The sequence below is a fragment of the Scylla paramamosain genome, chromosome 27, assembly GCF_035594125.1.
Source record: "Scylla paramamosain isolate STU-SP2022 chromosome 27, ASM3559412v1, whole genome shotgun sequence".
Taxonomy (NCBI): domain Eukaryota; kingdom Metazoa; phylum Arthropoda; class Malacostraca; order Decapoda; family Portunidae; genus Scylla; species Scylla paramamosain.
The window spans coordinates 9,195,001-9,213,607 of NC_087177.1; the positions used below are offsets into that span (position 1 = coordinate 9,195,001).

The 18,607-nt window shown below is 42.0% G+C and overlaps 2 protein-coding genes and 1 long non-coding RNA gene across 17 annotated transcripts in view; 2 read left to right on the forward strand and 1 right to left on the reverse strand.

Annotated features, from left to right (window-relative positions):
• Positions 1–2,542, forward strand: part of LOC135114148 (C-type lectin-like) — a 3,210-nt gene extending 668 nt beyond the window's left edge. The window contains exons 2-5 of the mRNA XM_064029897.1: positions 655–829; positions 988–1,093; positions 1,421–1,531; positions 1,806–2,542. Of these exons, the coding sequence (XP_063885967.1) occupies positions 655–829; positions 988–1,093; positions 1,421–1,531; positions 1,806–1,833 (420 nt within the window). The 3' untranslated portion in view covers positions 1,834–2,542. The remainder of the gene's footprint in view (positions 1–654; positions 830–987; positions 1,094–1,420; positions 1,532–1,805) is intronic.
• The window catches only part of LOC135114151 (uncharacterized), an 81,536-nt gene that overhangs the window by 8,101 nt on the left and 54,828 nt on the right, over positions 1–18,607 (reverse strand). For 6 of the 8 annotated variants that reach the window (XR_010275275.1, XR_010275273.1, XR_010275274.1 and 3 more), the window contains exon 3: positions 5,118–5,361. This is a non-coding gene — a long non-coding RNA (uncharacterized LOC135114151). Of the gene's footprint in view, positions 1–5,117; positions 5,362–5,820; positions 6,239–18,607 lie in introns of those variants that run through there. The other 2 variants (XR_010275270.1, XR_010275271.1) reach the window with 2 other exon arrangements.
• LOC135114147 (uncharacterized) lies at positions 4,499–16,805 on the forward strand. Of its 8 annotated transcripts, none has more exons than XM_064029891.1 (5): positions 4,499–4,712; positions 8,366–8,862; positions 9,204–9,722; positions 14,001–14,103; positions 14,792–16,805. In XM_064029891.1, the coding sequence occupies exons 1-5, from the start codon at positions 4,698–4,700 to the stop codon at positions 15,029–15,031; spliced, it is 1,374 nt and encodes a 457-aa protein (XP_063885961.1). In that variant the 5' UTR covers positions 4,499–4,697; the 3' UTR covers positions 15,032–16,805. The 8 variants fall into 8 exon arrangements, with proteins under 8 accessions (XP_063885961.1, XP_063885958.1, XP_063885966.1 ...); XM_064029888.1 differs by lacking the exon at positions 4,499–4,712 and adding an exon at positions 5,274–5,408; XM_064029896.1 differs by lacking the exon at positions 4,499–4,712 and adding an exon at positions 5,285–5,408 and having other exon boundaries at positions 8,366–8,497.

An 18,607-nucleotide genomic window follows, 5' to 3' on the forward strand; every position in this document is an offset into this window, starting at 1 on the left:
TAGTTCCCGCCAGTCTTTTTTTTTTTTTTTTTTTCAGGCTTATTTCCTCCTGTCATGACTGTCGGTCATCCCGCGTTACACTCCCACTCTTGGCAGTGAGGGTGCTGTCAGTATTATATAACATACGTGAAAATTGACACTGATTCTTGGGACCGTATTCTGAAACGCTTTGCTCTCTCACCACGACTATTTTCAAAGGCCACAGATATAATCAGCTGGGTTCTCAAGAGTGTTTCTCCTGTTATAGTAATATGGAAGTCTTATTCATCTGTAACTAGAAACATAAATACATCCTTATAAACCTGCATAACTTCAACTAGAGCCTTTTGAAAGTGGTAGAGGTGCGCGAAGAAGAGCTTTAGAATATGGTCCTTAATGGCCAAGAAAACAGAGTCAAGTTGTGCCGTGTCAGTGTTATTCAGTATGGCTCAGGTAGGTCCCCTAGAGGTTGGTGTCAGACGCGATGCCGTAGCTGACGGCAGGCGGGGATGACGAGACTGACGTACTATTTAGCAAGGTATCCACAAATTGATGTATAATATAAATAATGACTACTAGTATTCTTCGCATTATTATGAAGCAGGTGAAGGACTGTGTGAAGCTGCGATGGCTGTCGCTCGGATTATTTTCAACAGAGCTACATTTCCCCTTTAGACCCTTATCGCGGCTAAGCGCATGACCTGCCCGGGTAACTGGATGAAGTTCGAAAATCTTTGCGTGTGGCCGAGCAATTCATCAATGACGAACTGGGAGGCTATTGAAGAATGCAAAAAAAGAGGGGCTGACCTCCTTTTTATCAACAATTCTGAAGAGAACTATTTTTTGGCGGGTGAGTGATAGCAAGCCACTCACCATAGCGAGTTATGGCTTGACATTCTCTCTCTCTCTCTTGGCGTCTATACAGGTGCTTCATATTTCGTATTTTTATAGCGCCAATGCTTAATGACTGAACATTGTCTGAACATTATCAAAACACAACTGCCCCAGGTATTCTGTTCGTCATGAGGATGGACACAGTGTGGTTAGGCCTCAATGACCTACGGCTGGATCACGTCTACGAGTGGGAGGGCAAGGAGAAACTCACCTACACCAAGTAAGGCCTGCCAGTGTTCTTATTACACAATGGCACAGTTGAATAGAAAAAAAAAATTCATATTCCGATCACAATCTGCCGTGTCTTTCCCAAATCTTTTAATTAACACTGAATAACTTTTAAGCCTTTGGAATCTGCGGCACCACAATTTTCTGAGCCGTGATAATACATTATTCTGTTCTCACATAATTCAGTAAAACTCCCTTCGCAAGAATGTAACAATGTAAGTTTCGTATATCGCCACGCATCCATTTACCTCCAGTCACAATACAATCGTCCACTTCCATGACGTGAATGGTAATCTAATCACTCCTGCCTGGGCCACAGTTTCTTCAAAGGGGAACCCTACGACCGCAAACGACACCCCGAGGATTGCGTGGCGATGAACAAGGAATTGGGCTACAAGTGGAGCTCCGAGTACTGTTTCGATTACAAGCTGTGAGTAATGTGCGCTGATGCGCGGCCCTTGTCGTGCACCGCATCAAGACAGTCTGTCTGAATTGTTTTGACTATTTGATGAAACCAACACTCTTGCCTCCAGGGAATGAGTTAAAGATTCTCCAAACTTATTGCCATGAGCTGTAGGACTTTGACTACTGGAATGATTTCGTTGAGAGAGAGAGAGAGAGAGAGAGAGAGAGAGAGAGAGAGAGAGAGAGAGAGAGAGAGAGAGAGGGGATGTCGCTAAAGCTGTTATTGCATTTGTTTTCAGATTCGTGTGCCGCAAGAGGCTGTCCTAGAGAGTGGAGGTTGGGGTCCTCACGCAACACACAACTCTTCTCTCTAGACTTGTGGCTTGAATTTTTCCCTCCTCCAGTGGGTTTCTGATTTTTCCCTGATGTTCTCTGTGGCCTCCATCATATGTAAAGTCTTATACGTTCCATCACTAGTATTCAAGATTGATATAACGATGCCACACGTTATAAGCAGAGTTGCCACTAAAAACGCTTCCAATTCTGCCCTTAATCATTAACCACTTTGGGACATTTCTACTCGATTTACAACCACCTCCAAACATTATTCTGGCTGGAAATTGCATACTCTGTTTTTTTTTTTTTTTTTTTTTTTTTTATCCCTTCCTTTCTTCTAGGTGCTTATAAAGATTTCATACATCGCTTTTAGTGTTGTGAATTATTGCATATCACAGTGAAAGGGTTAAAACTCCATATCTCTTCTAGATGAATATGCATTTATTGGTTTATGTATTTGTTGCATGCTTTTCTAATTTGATTTTTGCAATGAGTACATCGCCTTCCACTTTGCTTCACCAACGGTCACCAGCACAACCTTCACCACGGCCTTCATATTCACTCTGTTCCTCAGGGGCGTGCTCGGAAAATAGAGTGTTTATATATAACGCCCACGAACAATCTCGCAGCTGCATTCGTTGGTTTAGATATGAAAGATTTAGCCAAACGCATGAATAAAATCAAGCAGTTGTTGTTTTTTTATGATCCTTTACGCTTCTTCCTGAAACTTGCTGCATCATTTCCTCCGTCTTCTGTGGCACAAAGGTAAGATATAAAGATAAGATATAAATGCATGAGTAAAAAAAATAAGTAAATATAAAGAAAAATAAATAAATGAAACATAGCTAACTAGCAAGAACATAAGCGCATAGAGAATACGGGAAGCTGCAAGAAGCCGTCAAGGGTACACATGGCAGTCCCTAGATGAAACATACGTGTATATTTCAACCTGTCATCCTCATCCATAAACTTATCTATCTATCCAACTACCTAACAAACAAACAAACAAACTAAATACCTAAATAAATAAACAATGAACACCACGCCAAGACCTTAATTTCTAAGACATATGACATTACATCACCACCGTCATATACCGCTGGTTAGAATCACGAGAAAGCGCAAACCCTCCAGCTGATAAACTAGCGGGGGTCGAACTCACGACCTTTGGGCAGCGAGCCAATCAGTTCATCAACCGCAAAGCCAGGCGGAACCCTGACAACCTATTTACAGAAACAATTACGTTCCTCCTTTCGTTCCTTTGACTCAGTACGTGAAAATGGTTAAAGATAGGGAATAAGGGTAGTGGTGGTTTATATTCGTACAAGGACTGCCACGTGTAGTCTGATGGCTTCTTGCGGCTTCCCTTGTATTCTTATGGTATAAATCAACTGGTAGGCAGTGCGAGTTTGTAGACGAGACAGAGAGAGAGAGAGAGAGAGAGAGAGAGAGAGAGAGAGAGAGAGTGGAATGATAGTATGAGTCAACACCACACTGCATTACATAGATAAGTAGACTTCAAACCTCCTGGTGAACTGTACCGTGACACAACAAGGGAAGGTTCCAGTGCTGGCCTACCCCCGCCCCCTGCTGACTCCTGAGACAGCGTGGGTGGCAAGACCGGGCATGTCCTGGCCATTACTGTCACTCTTGCTGCTGCCTCCCTCAACATTCGTGGTAAATGCGAAGAAACCCAAAATGACAGCTGGCGCCATCACGCTCTACTTCTCTCTCTCTCTCTCTCTCTCTCTCTCTCTCTCTCTCTCTCTCTCTCTCTCTCTCTCTCTCTCTCTCTCTCTCTCTCTTTTTTAGTTCCTATGTTGTTAATTGAGAGACAACACGGTAGTCATACGGAAATTCAAGTGAGAACTGATATTTGCTCTTAATTGAACTTCTGCCTGACTTCAAAACACCTGCACATCCCTACTTTTACTTTCACATTATAATATACAAGAGTGTATATCTTTCATATTATCATTATCGATACCAGTTTAGTCATAATTTCTTTAAAACACATGTTTCTTTTTCATGCACATCCGTACCTTTACTTACACACTATAATTTCCATGTAGTACATCTTTCATTTGTCAGCCACACTGTAATAATACTATGATTATCAATGCCAGTTTAATAATACATTTTTTTTGTTCGTTGCATCTTGTAATTGACAGGCTTTTCCCATTAACACATCCATATCTTTACTTCCACAATATAATTTCCATGTACATCCTTCATACGTCGTGGCACACTGTAGTTATCATAAGTACCTGTTTAGTAATACTTTTTCAATACAACCTGTAACCTTCAGTCTCTATATCACAAGGGCAATACGCTGCTGTGAGGTAAGTGAGGCTCTTTACTTTGCATGCGAAGGAGTAGGAAGGTCGAGCTTGATATGAAAAAAAAAAGAAAGAAAATAATAATAATAAATAAAATAAATAAGCAAATAAAAGTTTGTGCATATGGTCTAAGGAACATTTATGCATTTACACATAACACTACCATTAATAAAGAAAACGAGTCTATGGCATGTCTTATTTCTGATCAAAGAAAAACAGAAGAATAAAATGAGGGAGGAGACAAGACAGAGGCTGCTCCTGTAAGCTGTGTAAAGAAACAACGTCAGATGGGCGGTGCACGTGGCCAGCGGGGTGGAGAGTAGCACGACTGCTAGAGGAAAGATGAGTGGTAGTGTGGATGGATGGAGACCATGTGGCTCGCCGTGGATGAGGTGGAGTGATGGGGCAGAGGAGGCGTGGAGAGATGGAAGTGATTCTGACAAATGGATGGAGTCTGTACTCGAAGTGGATAGAAAGGTTTAGTGCTGGCGTGGAGGAATATACATCGTGATTTGGATGAACAAGAGTGAGGTAATTATGTACTTTGATCATTCATTGCATTAGTCCATGAGAATCGAGATATGGTCAGTGTTTGTGTTTGTGTTTGTCAGTGTTTGTGTTTGTGTTTTGCGTTTAGCCAGAATCTTAAGTCCCCTGATTTGCCAACAGTATGCTTGCAACTACCACATTCTTATCAGAAATTTTTAAAATTGGGGGAAAACACAAAACATACAGTGGAAACGAGTACAGCAAGCGAGTCAGCACACAGGAGGAGTCAGTAGTTCACAGGAGCAGTAAGTGGGCAGTGAGGCGGAGCCGTGCAGGAAGATGAGGGATGATTACTTATGAAGGGACCTTGTATGGCGGCTGAAGGTCCCCCATGAACCCTCCAGTAAAAGGGTCCCACGCTGGTGGGACCGCGACATTGTGACTCACCTTCAGGGCGACGAGCGGCTGTAGCAGCGGTGCGGTGAGATATTTCGTGGTATTTCGTGGAAGCAGCGGTGACGCCACATGCCGTGAAGCGCCTTTTGAGTTGCAACAGCCACACTTCCGGATAGGAGGCAATGAAGGCCGAGGGTGGGACGCGCCATGTCGAACATCACTATAGTGGCGCCGTCGGAAGTAGAAGCTGGTGGCGGCGGCAAGGTCGTCGCTGCGGGACCACCGACGCGGCGTGCTGCAGGCGTGGAGGGAATGACCAATAGAAGGACTGATGAATGTACGGTACGAGGAGCTAATACTGAACAGAGTAGCAGAGTAGTGACACAACACAAAACAAACAAATAATAATACACTGCAGTAAGTTACCCCCTGACCAACAACGTCCAGATAATCTGAACTTTCTCTTCCTCTCTCTGCCTCTCATTTTTTTTTTTCCATTTTGAATCAACACGTGTAATAGTGATGTAATAATTCCTGACATGAGCAACAATTAATGGAGTGATTGAGTCATGGCGCCGCAGCAACGAGGACATATGGCGCCAGATAACGAATAAGGATGAATACTAATATCAATGTCCGCTGTTCTCTCAACTCTCATCTGACTGGCGGAGATGCAAGTAGCGCTAAGAAAACACACACACACCGAGACATGACATGAGGCTGATACTCCCTTTATCAGCCAAGGGATAACAACCTCTACCATGAACGATGTGGTCTACCCTCGCCGCCACCACCACCACTGCCAAACAGAAAACGTAGCGTGGAGGAGTCAGGCCTAAAGGAAGGAGTGGGGGTGAAGAATCTAGCCCGATATTAGGATACGAAATTTACATGCGCCACACATTATGTAGCGCACGCGTGTAACACTAACAAACTGGCAGAATTAATGTAGTTATGACAAGAAACACGGCGCGAAATGCAATGTTTGTGGTGAGAGTGATCAATAAACAATCCAAGACACTAACAGTCCTTCTCATCATAACAATTACCCAACGATGACCACGATTCCTGGGATTTTTCAGTCGGCATCGTCAGCGTGCAGTCACCCCTCGTCCGTCCATCGAGGAACCCCGTGGTGGCCCCAGTGTGGAGGACGAGACACCCGAGTCGCGCATCATGATGATATCCTTCCCTGTTTAAGGAAGGAGAGCTGGGTCTCTGCGGTATCGTTTAAGAGGAGATGCCGGTGGTAACATTGTCTACAGCGAGGAGGCTCAGCAGACTGCCGGCCTGGTAACACTGGCGCCGGGTGGGGAGTGAGGGGGTTGGGAACACTGGCAGTAGTATTTGATCTCGGTGCCAAAAGCGTGCCAGCCTCAGCTTCCCCTCTCACCCGTCCCTCCGTCGCTCCCTCCCACTGTTCCTCTAGCCTGCTGGGAGGCTGGCGGGGAGTCACCCAGTGCTCTCTGGCAACTTATTCCGTCGTCCGCAAGTGGCTGTGTTGATTTAAGTAATTTAAGTGCTGACGGCGGTCGGCGTTACAAGTGCTGATGGTACATGTTGCATTCTGTCCCGGTGCTTCTTGTGCTGGGGTGCAGGCGTGCTGTCTTAGTCGTACATTAGTGTTATGGTCGACTGTACGTATCAGTGTCACTCCCTGCATCCCTGTGTGTTGTGCCGCTAACAGCCGAGGTGTGATTTGTTGCCAGTAGTGGTGTGTTCAAGTACATGCAGTGTGAGGAGCAGGCCAGCGTAAGTGCCCACGTGTGTCGTTGATGAGGTGCACTAGGGTAGGGAAAGTGCACAAGTGGCACAAGTGGCGGTGACAATGTAATCGTTTCCTCATGAGCCGCCCGCTTGGTATTGTCATTACTAATTCTTGTCATCCAGCGCGAGACTCAATTCACTTTATTAGCATGCCTGTCAGTCACTGCATGTCTGTCTGTCTGTTTGTTTAGCTTTCCTCAGTTAACACGTTGCCTCTAGTCGCCTTTTCATCAATTTCACTGCTTCCGTAAGTATTCGTGTTTTCTGTTCCTTTGTTAGGGTATCTTATATCAGGTGTATTATTTTAGCGATCTATGTGAGTTCAGTGCAGAAGAGGCAGTTGTGGTGCATATCATCTTTAATCACACTTTCCCTTTAAAGTTGTTAAAGGTTATCTGGTGAGAACCCACCTAAAACAATAGATGTAAAAACTGCCTTCGTTTCCCATCAGAGCATAAGGAAATTTACAGAGATGGAAAAAAGTAGACTTACATTTCCCTATCTTGCTATCTTGCTAACTTCAATTATCAAGTATATAAAAAAAAAAAAAAAGTACTTTCGTATCCCAAAATATTAAAAGAACGACAATGTTAATAACTTTACTCCCAACTACAGTGTTATTTTTTGCCATGCACAAGCAGTTCATCGGATACACACATGCATAGATGAAGAAAAAAGATAAGCGGGCAGCACGCCAGACGCGCACACACACACACACACACACACACACACACACACACACACTTGGCCAGACAGTAGTTATCATCAAGAGTATTATATGCACTGTGCCAAAGATGCTCTAGGTTTCACAAAAAATGTTAATGACTGCGTATTATCATAATAACAAAATCTCCACCCGACTCTCCCATTTATCTGTCTTGCTTACTCAGGGTCGTTGTCTGTCCGTCTGCCTGTCCGTCGCTCCATCCGTCTCAGTCTGTCCGACTTTGTGTTTGTGTTGTTATCTTTCCTCGTTTTCTCTGTTTCGCTTTCTTTATGTGTGCATGATTATACCCATTAATGCTTGATTGTCCTGTGTGTGTGTGTGTGTGTGTGTGTGTGGTCGCAACAGTGGCTTTTGATATACCACCCACACAACCACACACACACACACACACACACACACACACACACACACACACACACACACACACACACACACACACACACACAAACAGGAGTATGTCTCTTTAATCTGTGTTTGCGTGCATTATTATTATTATTATTATTATTATTATTATTATTATTATTATTATTATTATTATTGTGCTTGAGGCCGTAAATTAATCAATAATCTCTTTCTTACAATATTTACAGATGCATATTTGTACAGCTGCCTACTGTGCGTCCACTAGTTTGCTTGTCTTTTCTCTTTTTTAGAGGCATGGATAAACAGTCTCTCTCTCTCTCTCTCTCTCTCTCTCTCTCTCTCTCTCTCTCTCTCTCTCTCTCTCTCTCTCTCTCTCTTACAGACATTACCCAACTCCCTCCACTATCATACATTGCAACAACATTTTGTCTCCATCCAACAGCCAAAAGAAAAGGAAAGAAGAAGCGACAACAGACAGGCCGAAGGGGAAGGAGGAGAAGGAGGAAACCGTGAAGGCACCGAGAAGCTTGAGCAACAACCCGGAAAACTCGCCACCACAACCACATCAGAGAACGTGAGTGTCAGAACGTACAAGGAAACAGAACCGGAGGGAACCACGCCAGAGTTTGAAGAACGCGGCACTCGAGAAGGTGGAGGAGGGGAGAGGCCGAAAACGGATGATTCAGGAAGGAAAGGAGACTTACCAAAGGAACGTGAGGAGGAGGAGGAGGAGGAGAAGGGACGTGTTGAGGGAGAGGAAAAGGAGATAAACAGTAGAGAGGCATCCAGTGCAAAGACAGGACAACTGAAGACCGTCTACTGGGGAGTGACGCGAGGAGGAGAGCTACCCCCGTCTGTCAGTGCGTGTTTCGAAGTCTCGCCGTCCCTGCTGGCGAGGGTGCAGGAACGTCTGCTCTCCCTCCCGGGGCGCGCCAATAGGTGGGTGGGTGTGCCGTGCCAGACAAGGGGCGGGAGAGGCAGGGGAGGCTTGTGACCGAGTGGTTTGTTTGACAGACTCGATCTATTATTTGTTTTCCTTCTGCTTCGTACATTTTAGTGGTAGTAGTAGTTGTAGTAGTAGTGGTTGTAGTAGTAATAGCAGCATTTGTTGTTTTAATAGTAGTAACAGTAGCAGTGGTAACAGTAGCAATAGCCATCGCCAGTGGTGGAAACTTAAGTCACGTAATGATGTTTATCCACAAACGTGGCGCCAGCTTCCCTCCACCGAGACACTCCGCATAGCACTCAACGGCCTTGAACCTTCCCTTCTTTCACCCCAGGTACTGCCTTCCCCCGAGCCTGCCCACGACCCCTGTCATGCCTCTGGAGGTGTTACGCAGGAAGGTGAAGGAGGCGAGGCACAAACTCCTCCACCACTCCCGTTTGTCCTCTAAAGATTCACACAAGGACAGCAAATCATCGGCCAGCGACTGCAGCAGTGTGAGTGAGTCCTCGGCACCGGTAACCTCGACTCCGATAGTGAGCATTCGAGGAACCGGAGGCTACAGGGAAGTGGAGGAGCCCCTACAGAAGTACTGGGGTGGTGAGGAGAGAAGCGGGACAGTAGAGGAAGAGATAGAACTCCTGCAGCACCTGGCCAAGTCACGGAAACACTCGGCACAACTCAGAAGGATTCGTGACTCGCTGCTCTTGCAAGTTCGAAGTCGCCCCAACTCCGTGGTGACGCCCCTCGATCCCGCCCACCCCGCCCAGACTCCCAAGAACGACATGCAACAGCTGAGGGACTTCCTGCTGGATATTGGCTTCGTCCAGGACTACTCCATACTCAACAGGCATGGGTGAGTGATGGCCTCTCTCCTCTTGTCTCGTCTCATCTCATCTCTTCTCTTCTCTTTTTTTTCCTCTTCTCTTTTTTTCCTCTTCTCTTTTTTTTCCTCTTCTCTTTTTTTCCTCTTCTCTTTTTTTCCTCTTCTCTTTTTTTTCCTCTTCTCTTATCTTCTCTCTCTCTCTCTCTCTCTCTCTCTCTCTCTCTCTCTCTCTCTCTCTCTCTCTCTCTCTAACTACTACTATATACTAGTACCAGTACTACTAATAGATTATCACTACTACTACTACTACTACTACTGATAGTAATAATAATAATAATAATAATAATAATAATAATAATAATAATAATAATAATAATAATAGTAATAATAATAATAATAACAGTAAGCAACAATAACAATAATAACAACAACAACAACAGCAGCAGCAACAACAACAGTAACAACAATTCACCATCGAATGCTCAAAACTTCCTGATGCCGGAAGTACTGCACGTGCAATCTGTAAGGTCTTCACATAAGAAACTCGTTTGACCAGTTATGCACCACACCATGAGTTCACTGCAGACTTCCAGTATTGATCTCCGCGCGAGGAGGAATCTCAGACACTTGAAATAATAATACGATACAGAAGAGAAGGAGCAACGTCTCATTCAGTTGAAATATGAATACAGTACGAGAGAAACAGCGACAAATATCACGTTAATCATTCGTAATAGGTGTATTGCTGTTGTATTGTTGTTTTTCCATAAAAAAAAAATAGTGTATTGTTGTCTTATTCTTTTTAGACATATTCTTCTGACTCCAGGAAGATTAATATAAATTGTTCAATAAAGTCGTGTGGTATGCTCAGTTTCTTCATAAAAAAAAAAAATCATGCATTATCCTCTTATTCCAGAAACGTTCATGAATATCACTCAATAAAGTCGTGTGGTGACCTTACAGTAAATGAAGGTCGAACGAGAAAATAAGAAAATAAGGAAAGAACACGATAGTCTCTACATGAGAAATTCAAGCCTCCACCAGCAACATAAAAGCTCAATAAAAACTACGAATCAACTACGCGGCGATGTTTTGGTTGACCTTTTTTTGCTCTGTTGGTGAAGGGTTGAATTTCTCATGTAGCAGCTTTATTTGGCGATTTCTGCTGATTTTGCTTTTTTTTTTTTGCTTGAATAAAAAAATTATTAAACATTCTTGTGTTTAAAAAGTGCACGAGGACAATACAAGATGACATAAATGGTGAAACAAATTGAAAACTACAACATTAATATGTTCTCCAACAGTGACGAACGTGATACTGGTCGCTTTGATATTTCTCTTCCACGATGTTTATATTCCTTCTCTGCATAAATATTACAGCAAGGACGGAGGATATCATCAACGTAACACAACCACTCATGACTAACGCTGTCATTTACCCTGTGGCTGCTTTGTATCACTTTGCTTTGTGTTGTCCTGACTGCTGCTAGACAGGGATGCCTGTCTGGCCTGCCCTCTAGTATACTCATAGCTCACAAAGGAGAGTAAATAAACAGTTCAGAAATAACACCCGCGATCCTCATTAATTATACACTGGCCAAGATGGTAACCTTTCCTTTAAGGTCACCCTTTCATCGGCATTTATTGAGCAGACGTCCTTGGCACACCACAATCTCCCCGCATCCTATGAAAACACTGCTTCGTACGTAAATTAATAGACAGCCTGATGGATAAACGCAGCAACGAGGCAGTGCACCTTTTTGAAAAGAGTAGAAAAGAGTAATTTTTGACGTCAGTTATTTGGCTACAGTATCGCAGATCACCAACGTAAGTTCTACTCATGAAAGCAGTGAGTCTGGCACGTGAGTTATTGAGTGCTGGATAAATGCGAGAAAGAGGCCGTGTACCTTTTTGATGAGAATAGAAAACAACTCTTTTCTTTCTTCAGTTACTCGCTTACGAAATCATAAATCATATAACTGTTCCCTGAGTTTCAACTGGACGAATAGAAATAGTACAAGATTAAACTAGCCAACGGAAACCAGATATATTTCTTAGACTTATTGTTCTTATACACTTTATTCTCCCATCAGGACTATTTTCAAACGCCTCAGACATGATCAGCCGTTTTTATGGTTATTTCTCCTTCTAATGATGCAGAATCCTTATGAAATCATCACTAGAACCATGAAGCCCATCTCACCGTTGACAAGGCCGAACAACCTCCACTACAGCCTACTCTATACGACGCAAAATATCACAAAGCATCAATCGTTTTCAGGATTATTTTTCTACAGGTATTGGAAAATCCTCATTAAATTGTCACTAAAATCATAAAAGTCTCCTTGAAAAGCCCAAACAACCTCTAATACATCAAACACACGATAAGACGACGAATTGCTAAGTAATGCGGCACAGAGTATCACAAAGCATCATTCAGTCTCTAAGCTTCCTTCCAGTGGGTGGGTTCCGCAAAATGGCACTAGGAGCTTCCGCGTTCCGCTGACCTTGACGGATAACTTTCTCTCCCTCTTCCTCTCCCTCTCTCCTCGTAAGACACGTCATTAATTGGGCCCCTGATAAACTGACATCTGATCCCATATTTCTGTAGTGACTGCTTAGAGAAGAATGTAGGATCTAACTGATGTGGTTTATTTATTCATCTCTCTCTCTCTCTCTCTCTCTCTCTCTCTCTGTGTGTGTGTGTGTGTGTGTGTGTGCCCCAAATGACCTCCTGTGTTGTTGTATCAGAATATCATTTAATCAGTCAATCAATCATATTCTCTCTCTCTCTCTCTCTCTCTCTCTCTCTCTCTGGATAATTTGGGAGCTTAACTGACCCAGAGGTGACAAGTAGAGTGCAATTACAAGAAGGAAGGGAGGAAGGAAGGAAGGAAGGAAGGAAGGAAGGAAGGAAATAAGGAAAGGAAGAAGGAAAAGAAGGGAAGTGAATGAATGAATGAAGGAATGAAGAAAGGAGGGAAGGAAGGGAAAAAAGGAGGGAAGGAAGGAAAGAACAAAAGAAAAAATGGAAAGAGGAAAGGAGTAAGGAATCAAGAAAGAAAGGGAGGAAGGAAGGAATACAAACACGGAGAGAAAGAGAAGAGGAACCTATCAATTTCCCGTGATGGAAAGATAAATGTTTACTTCCACTAGACTTGGTTATTCTGAAGCGGGTAGAGAGAGAGAGAGAGTGTGAGAGGGAGGGAAGGGAAAACGGTAAAACAGATAAACAGGTTAATTCCAAGATTACTACAGGATCTTCTCAAGCTTTACAAGACTGTACGTACTTATAATGCTAGTTAAGCTTATAATTTCAAAAGATAAGCTGATTGCAAAAAGAATAATTGAGTTGTTATAACCTTTTAGTCCGTGTTTTTATTTCTGTTCATTAAAATCATCTTAAATAGATTGGAGTGCCATGCTGTAAAATGCAAGTTAAGCACATAATTTCGAAAGATGTTAGTAATAGCAAAGGGAATAGTCGATGTCATAACCTCTCAATCTCTAGTTTTAGTCCTGCCCATTAAAGTCGTTTCGAGTAGATCAGTGTGTTATGCTGTCGTTAGAAGTCAAAGGGATAAGGAAGGCAGGGGCAGACTAAACACGGGCCGTTTCCTTTGCAAAGCTGTCGCTTCTTTCGACAAATCTGGCGAAAAAAAAAAAAAAAACACACACACATAAATAACATGCTTTCGAAGATTAACTCCTTCTAAAAATACAGTGAAGTGGGGACACCATCTATAGATAATGACATATAAAAAAAGACTGCAAAAGTTCAGTTGACCCACACAAAGCAGCTCCTGCACGGGTACTTCAGGCGAATTCACAGTCATCAGATAATTTCCTTCGACAAGGATTCCTCCGTGAAATCTTTCTCGAAATAACAGCGGTTTTACAAAGGAAACGCCTCCTGCAGAAGCTTGAAAAGAAGTGGACCATGTCGCCCCAAGCTTTAAGGAAAGAAGGAAATACACATGTCTTTTTTGTATTTTTTGTGATTCGGTAATTTATATTTTCATCCTTTTTTTTAGGAATGTGAAAATTTGTCTCATTAACGACTGTCTGATTTGAAGATGTGCGATTGTTGTTATTGTTATTATTGATATTAGCATTATAAGTGTTGTTATTGTTGTTGTTATGGCTTGTTGTAAGACTTCCTACTGACTTGACAGATTATAGCTAATGGTAACCACAGCCTCCTACATCTCTACAAAACTGAAAGTTGGAGAGAACCTTTGTCTTAGAACATAATTATGATTGGTGGTAGTGGTGGTGGTGTGTTAGTAACCTCGTGGCTTCTTCCAGGTATGACTTGGCCACCGCCGCGCACATGGACGCCCTGGACCTGGCTGGGGCGGGCGTCACAGAGCCCCTGCACAGGATGGCGCTCAAACACGAACTTAACTTGGTAAGACACACTCATTTTTTTTTTTTTTTCAGTCACTTTAAAGTGTTATAGAAATTATCATCTTTAAAAAATAAATAAATAAATAACAGATTTAACAGTTTCTTTTTTATTTGTATAATAACACATGAGTCTACATTATTCTATCATTCTCAAAGGTATTACACAAATAATTACCTTTAAGATAAAATACACATTAATACGGTTATCAGGTTACTTTTCTTTCATTTGTGTATGGTGGATCCAAACTCCCAATTTACTCGCTATTAACACACGCGTTTTCTTTTCTTTTCGTTAATGTTTTTTTTTCTATTATTCTAAAAGCCTTACATAAATAATCACCTATAGAAAAAAAAAAAAATTATATATATATATATATATATATATATATATATATATATATATATATATATATATATATATATATATATATATATATATATATATATATATATATAATGACCTTAATAGTTTCCTTTCTTCTACAGTATATGTATAAAATGGATATGTACTTTGCTTGTGTTTTAAATCATTCAGTCATTCAATCAGTCTATCACCCAGCCAATTGATCAATCAGTGTTTAATAGGAGCAGCGGTCCCCCTCAAGTTTTCTTCTATGTGAATGTAACGACCCATGTTCCGTTTGTGTCCCATTACATCAAGCAATCAACCAATGCCTCTGTCCTCTCAGGTTCAGCGGCCGCCACAGGTTCCCGAGGAGGTGCCTGAGACAGTGGAGCAGTGGCTAGAGGGACTCGCTCTGACGGATTACGTGGACAACTTTCACCTCAACGGCATTTATTGTCCCCTGGCGGCAATCAACCTGACCAAGCGCGACCTGCAGCTCATGGGCGTGTACATGCAGGGCCACAGGAAGAAAATACTGTTGTCACTCGCGGCGCTGAAGGAATCACTCTTCAGACGACAGTAAACAAAGGGAGAGGACTGAGCAGTGTGAATGTATGAGATAGAGAGATACAGAGGGAGTAAATGATCAAACTAATTCGATTACATTTGTTATAGATATCGTTTCATTTCATTAGTTTTAGATGAGGTACAGTCGTGATTATTAGTTGAGTAGTTAGTTTTCTGCACTCACTTCCACTGTGTTTTGTGTTTTTGTCTCACTGTAATGTCCTCTGCTCAACTAGCGACAACCTTAGAATTTAAACTCTTACAAAAGAAAGGTTTCAAGACACTTCTCATATTTTTTTTTTTACAATCCTTCTGATTACATTTTTAGGACTGGTACTTTCATTGGGCCTATTTTTTTTTTCAGCCTTTTTGATGTCCTTGGTCAGAGCCCATCATTTAAAAAAAAAAAAATCTGATCACATCTGAGAACCTAAGGTTGAGGGAAAAACGCTAAAACACAGAAATGAACGCAGTATGTTACTCTACTAATGCCCATGACTGTACACTATTATATAAATGTCATTAGTCTTCTTACCAATGGACCAAACATTTCCTGACGCGACTGAATAAAAAAAAAAGTTAAGATTTTCAAAGGTGTACATTAGTAAAGTTACAATGTTGTGTATAGGACGCTTGTTGTGATAACGGCCACACAGGGCAGGTGATATTTATTAAACTGTTACTATTAAACCATAGTTGACGAAATGATAACTTCTTTTCTTACTGTACAATGCAGACAGAAGCTTCCTTATGTACACTACAGAAGGAAATTGCGGTTGGGTTGCGTGTGTCCCGAGGTTTCTGTACTCCTATTATCAATTATTCTTGGGAGGGCCAATAGCAGAAGGAGGAGGAAGAGGAGGAGGAGGAGGAGGAGGAGGAGGAGAGGAGGAGGAGGAGGAGACGGAGGAGGAAACAGATGGTGGAAGAGAAGGTTATTCACATGCATGGAAGGTAATCAGGAAATTCTTACAGACTGGCACGAGAAGGACAGCGCAAGCCATCTTATTTATGTACAAAGGTCACTTTCTCAGTATGGATACTTAGGAAAGACAACTCTCACTCAGGGTGGCGAGAAGGCGAGCTAGGGTGTGGCAGGGCGAGTTAGGGTGTTAGAATCTTCCTTAACCAAACTATATTCTTCTATATACTCTCTTCAAAATGTCTTATTCACCAATCTGTATTTCTCTCTCTATATATATATTCACTTCAGCATAACCCCATTTTAATTTTCCTTTTTTTTTAGGGGGGATGGGGAGAGGCATAGTGAACGGTTTACATTTTCTCTTGCTTTTTTTTTTCTTTTTGTCCTTGGTCAGGCTCCGTGACTCCTATAAATGAATAAATAAAAAGATGTTCTGATTCAAGCAGTGATAAAAACTTACTGGGAAGAGAGGAAATAGAAGAAAGAGGGAAGGTGATACTGCAAGAATACAGAATGTTCAGTTCAGTTTTTAAACCCAAACACACACACACACACACACACACACACACACACACACACTTGTGGTGCCTGGGTAATTAAGTAATTCAGACCAGGAACATGTGTGTATAGAAAGCATGTACGTTAGATGAGTGTTTTTGCAATTTATGATGTATTGTACGCGTCTCTGAGCAGCTCCACTTGATCCTGAAAAGTCAGTCAGTCCATCACGTTCAACTTCATCTCGGGAGAGGGGTGAACACACACACACACACACACACACACACACACACACACTCTCTCTCTCTCTCTCTCTCTCTCTCTCTCTCTCTCTCTCTCTCTCTCTCTCTCTCTCTCTCTCTCTCTCTCTCTCATAAACAATGTAAACTTTAATAACAATAGGTAAAATAATTTAATGAAGGATATACAGTAAGTTCCCTGAGTGGTCAATATCGAGTTCCAGGGATCTATGGGACGATGAGAATGTTCTATAAGTGACTGGAAGGGATCAAATGGATCAATAAATGTCTGAATGTTCAATAGGGATAAATGCATGTAGAATTAAAATGGGATATATGAATACCTGAAGGGTCAAAATAGAGTTAATAAATGTTTGTGGGATTTAAAAGAGAATTGATAAATGTGTTTAGGATTAAAAGACGTTTGATAAATTCTTGAAGGTTCAGAGAGGATTGATAAATGTGTGTTGGGGTTAAGAGGGGAGTGATAAATGTCTGTAAGGTTTAGAGAGGACTGATAATTGTCTGTGGGGTTCAGATGTACTAGTATGTGGTGTTGAAAGAGGATTGATAAATGGCTGGCCGTGTTAAAAGGTTTTAATAAAAGTCTAGAGGATTAAAATGGGATCACTAAATACCTGGAGGATCAAAAGAGGTGGATAAATGATGGAAAGTCGATATAGTCGATTCTAGAATTCCTGCTGAGTTACAAACCAGTCCTTCGTCACCATTTTCATCTATTAAATATCAGGAGATTGATGAATAAGCTGAAACTTCAAGAAAGGAATCAGTCATCTGAAAAGTTTGGAAACCGCTGCTGTTGAAGGCTTGATCTAACCCTCAAGGAAGGTTCAAGTTACATTTCCAAGAAGTCAGCTTTCTAGTAGTTCAAGCCGAGAGGAGGAGCAGACGTGAGTGACGTAACAAGGGGGGACGAGGAGAGACGGAGCAGAGCAGGGGAGGGGAGGGAAGAGCAAGAAGAGGAGGGAAGGAGTTCTCGTTCCGCCTCTCGGCCATCAAGTACTTCCATCAAAATTCATCACAACAAGGGATCATGTAACCTTAAAGCAAATAAATTAATAGATAAAATAGACTAACATAACGCAAGCGGGGAAACTGCGCCCTCGCCCCTCTCTAAATCTAAGAACTGTTGACGACACCGTGACTCACGTTTCAACAGGTTCACAAAAGGAAAGTTCCCTTCACACATTCCATTCTACCCAGCGCTGCGTGTTATGTGTGCTGAGGGGCGTGGGTCTCATGTTTTGTACTGAGGAGAATGTTACTTTATCGTGCCTTAGATTGCCGCGGTTTAAGAAGAAATGTTGGGTAACTACAGTTGAAACAAGATAATTTTCCTTGTTCATGGTTACCAGAGGCGAGTGAATTTCCTATTTTGTATTCAGGCGATTGATGCTTATTGTGCCTCAGAGTGCTTCAGCTATTAAGTATGATACTGGCTTTCACCGTGTGCGCCTAGCTTTCATCTATAAGGAATGTTGCAAGAAAAGTGGGAGAAGGGTCTGGGAATAAAGAAGTCTCTATATCTTCATGTTTTTATATGGAGATCATTTCCAAATAAAGTAATTCATACAATTTAATTGCTGCTACTAATCTAAATATTACAGGGAAGATAATAGGTATACAACTGTGAGAACAGGAGGTATAGAACGTTTACTACATCGCAGTTATATGGTTCATAGAGGAAAGGAGAAGCAAAGGAAGGCCAAGAGTTAAATATATGAGCAGAAGACAGAAAAAAAAATCGAGAATATGGTACAGCGGTTAGGAAATGTAGAGGATGGTAAGATATGAAAAGCAAGGCACAGGCAAGGCAAGTCAAGGCAAGGCAAGGTAAGTACACAGTTGAATCTGGCGCGCTGTCACAGTTCCACGGACGCAAAATAATCTTTCTAACCACTCACCTAAA

What these genes read in the sequence shown, in the direction of transcription:
- LOC135114147 (XM_064029888.1), top strand. Translation starts at nt 5,274, where the DNA reads ATGTCGAACATCACTATAGTGGCGCCGTCGGAAGTAGAAGCTGGTGGC. An exon ending in TCCATACTCAACAGGCATGG is followed by an intron (nt 9,723 to 14,000) that starts GTGAGTGATGGC and finishes GGCTTCTTCCAG; the next exon opens with GTATGACTTGGCCACCGCCG. An exon ending in TCAAACACGAACTTAACTTG is followed by an intron (nt 14,104 to 14,791) that starts GTAAGACACACT and finishes CTGTCCTCTCAG; the next exon opens with GTTCAGCGGCCGCCACAGGT.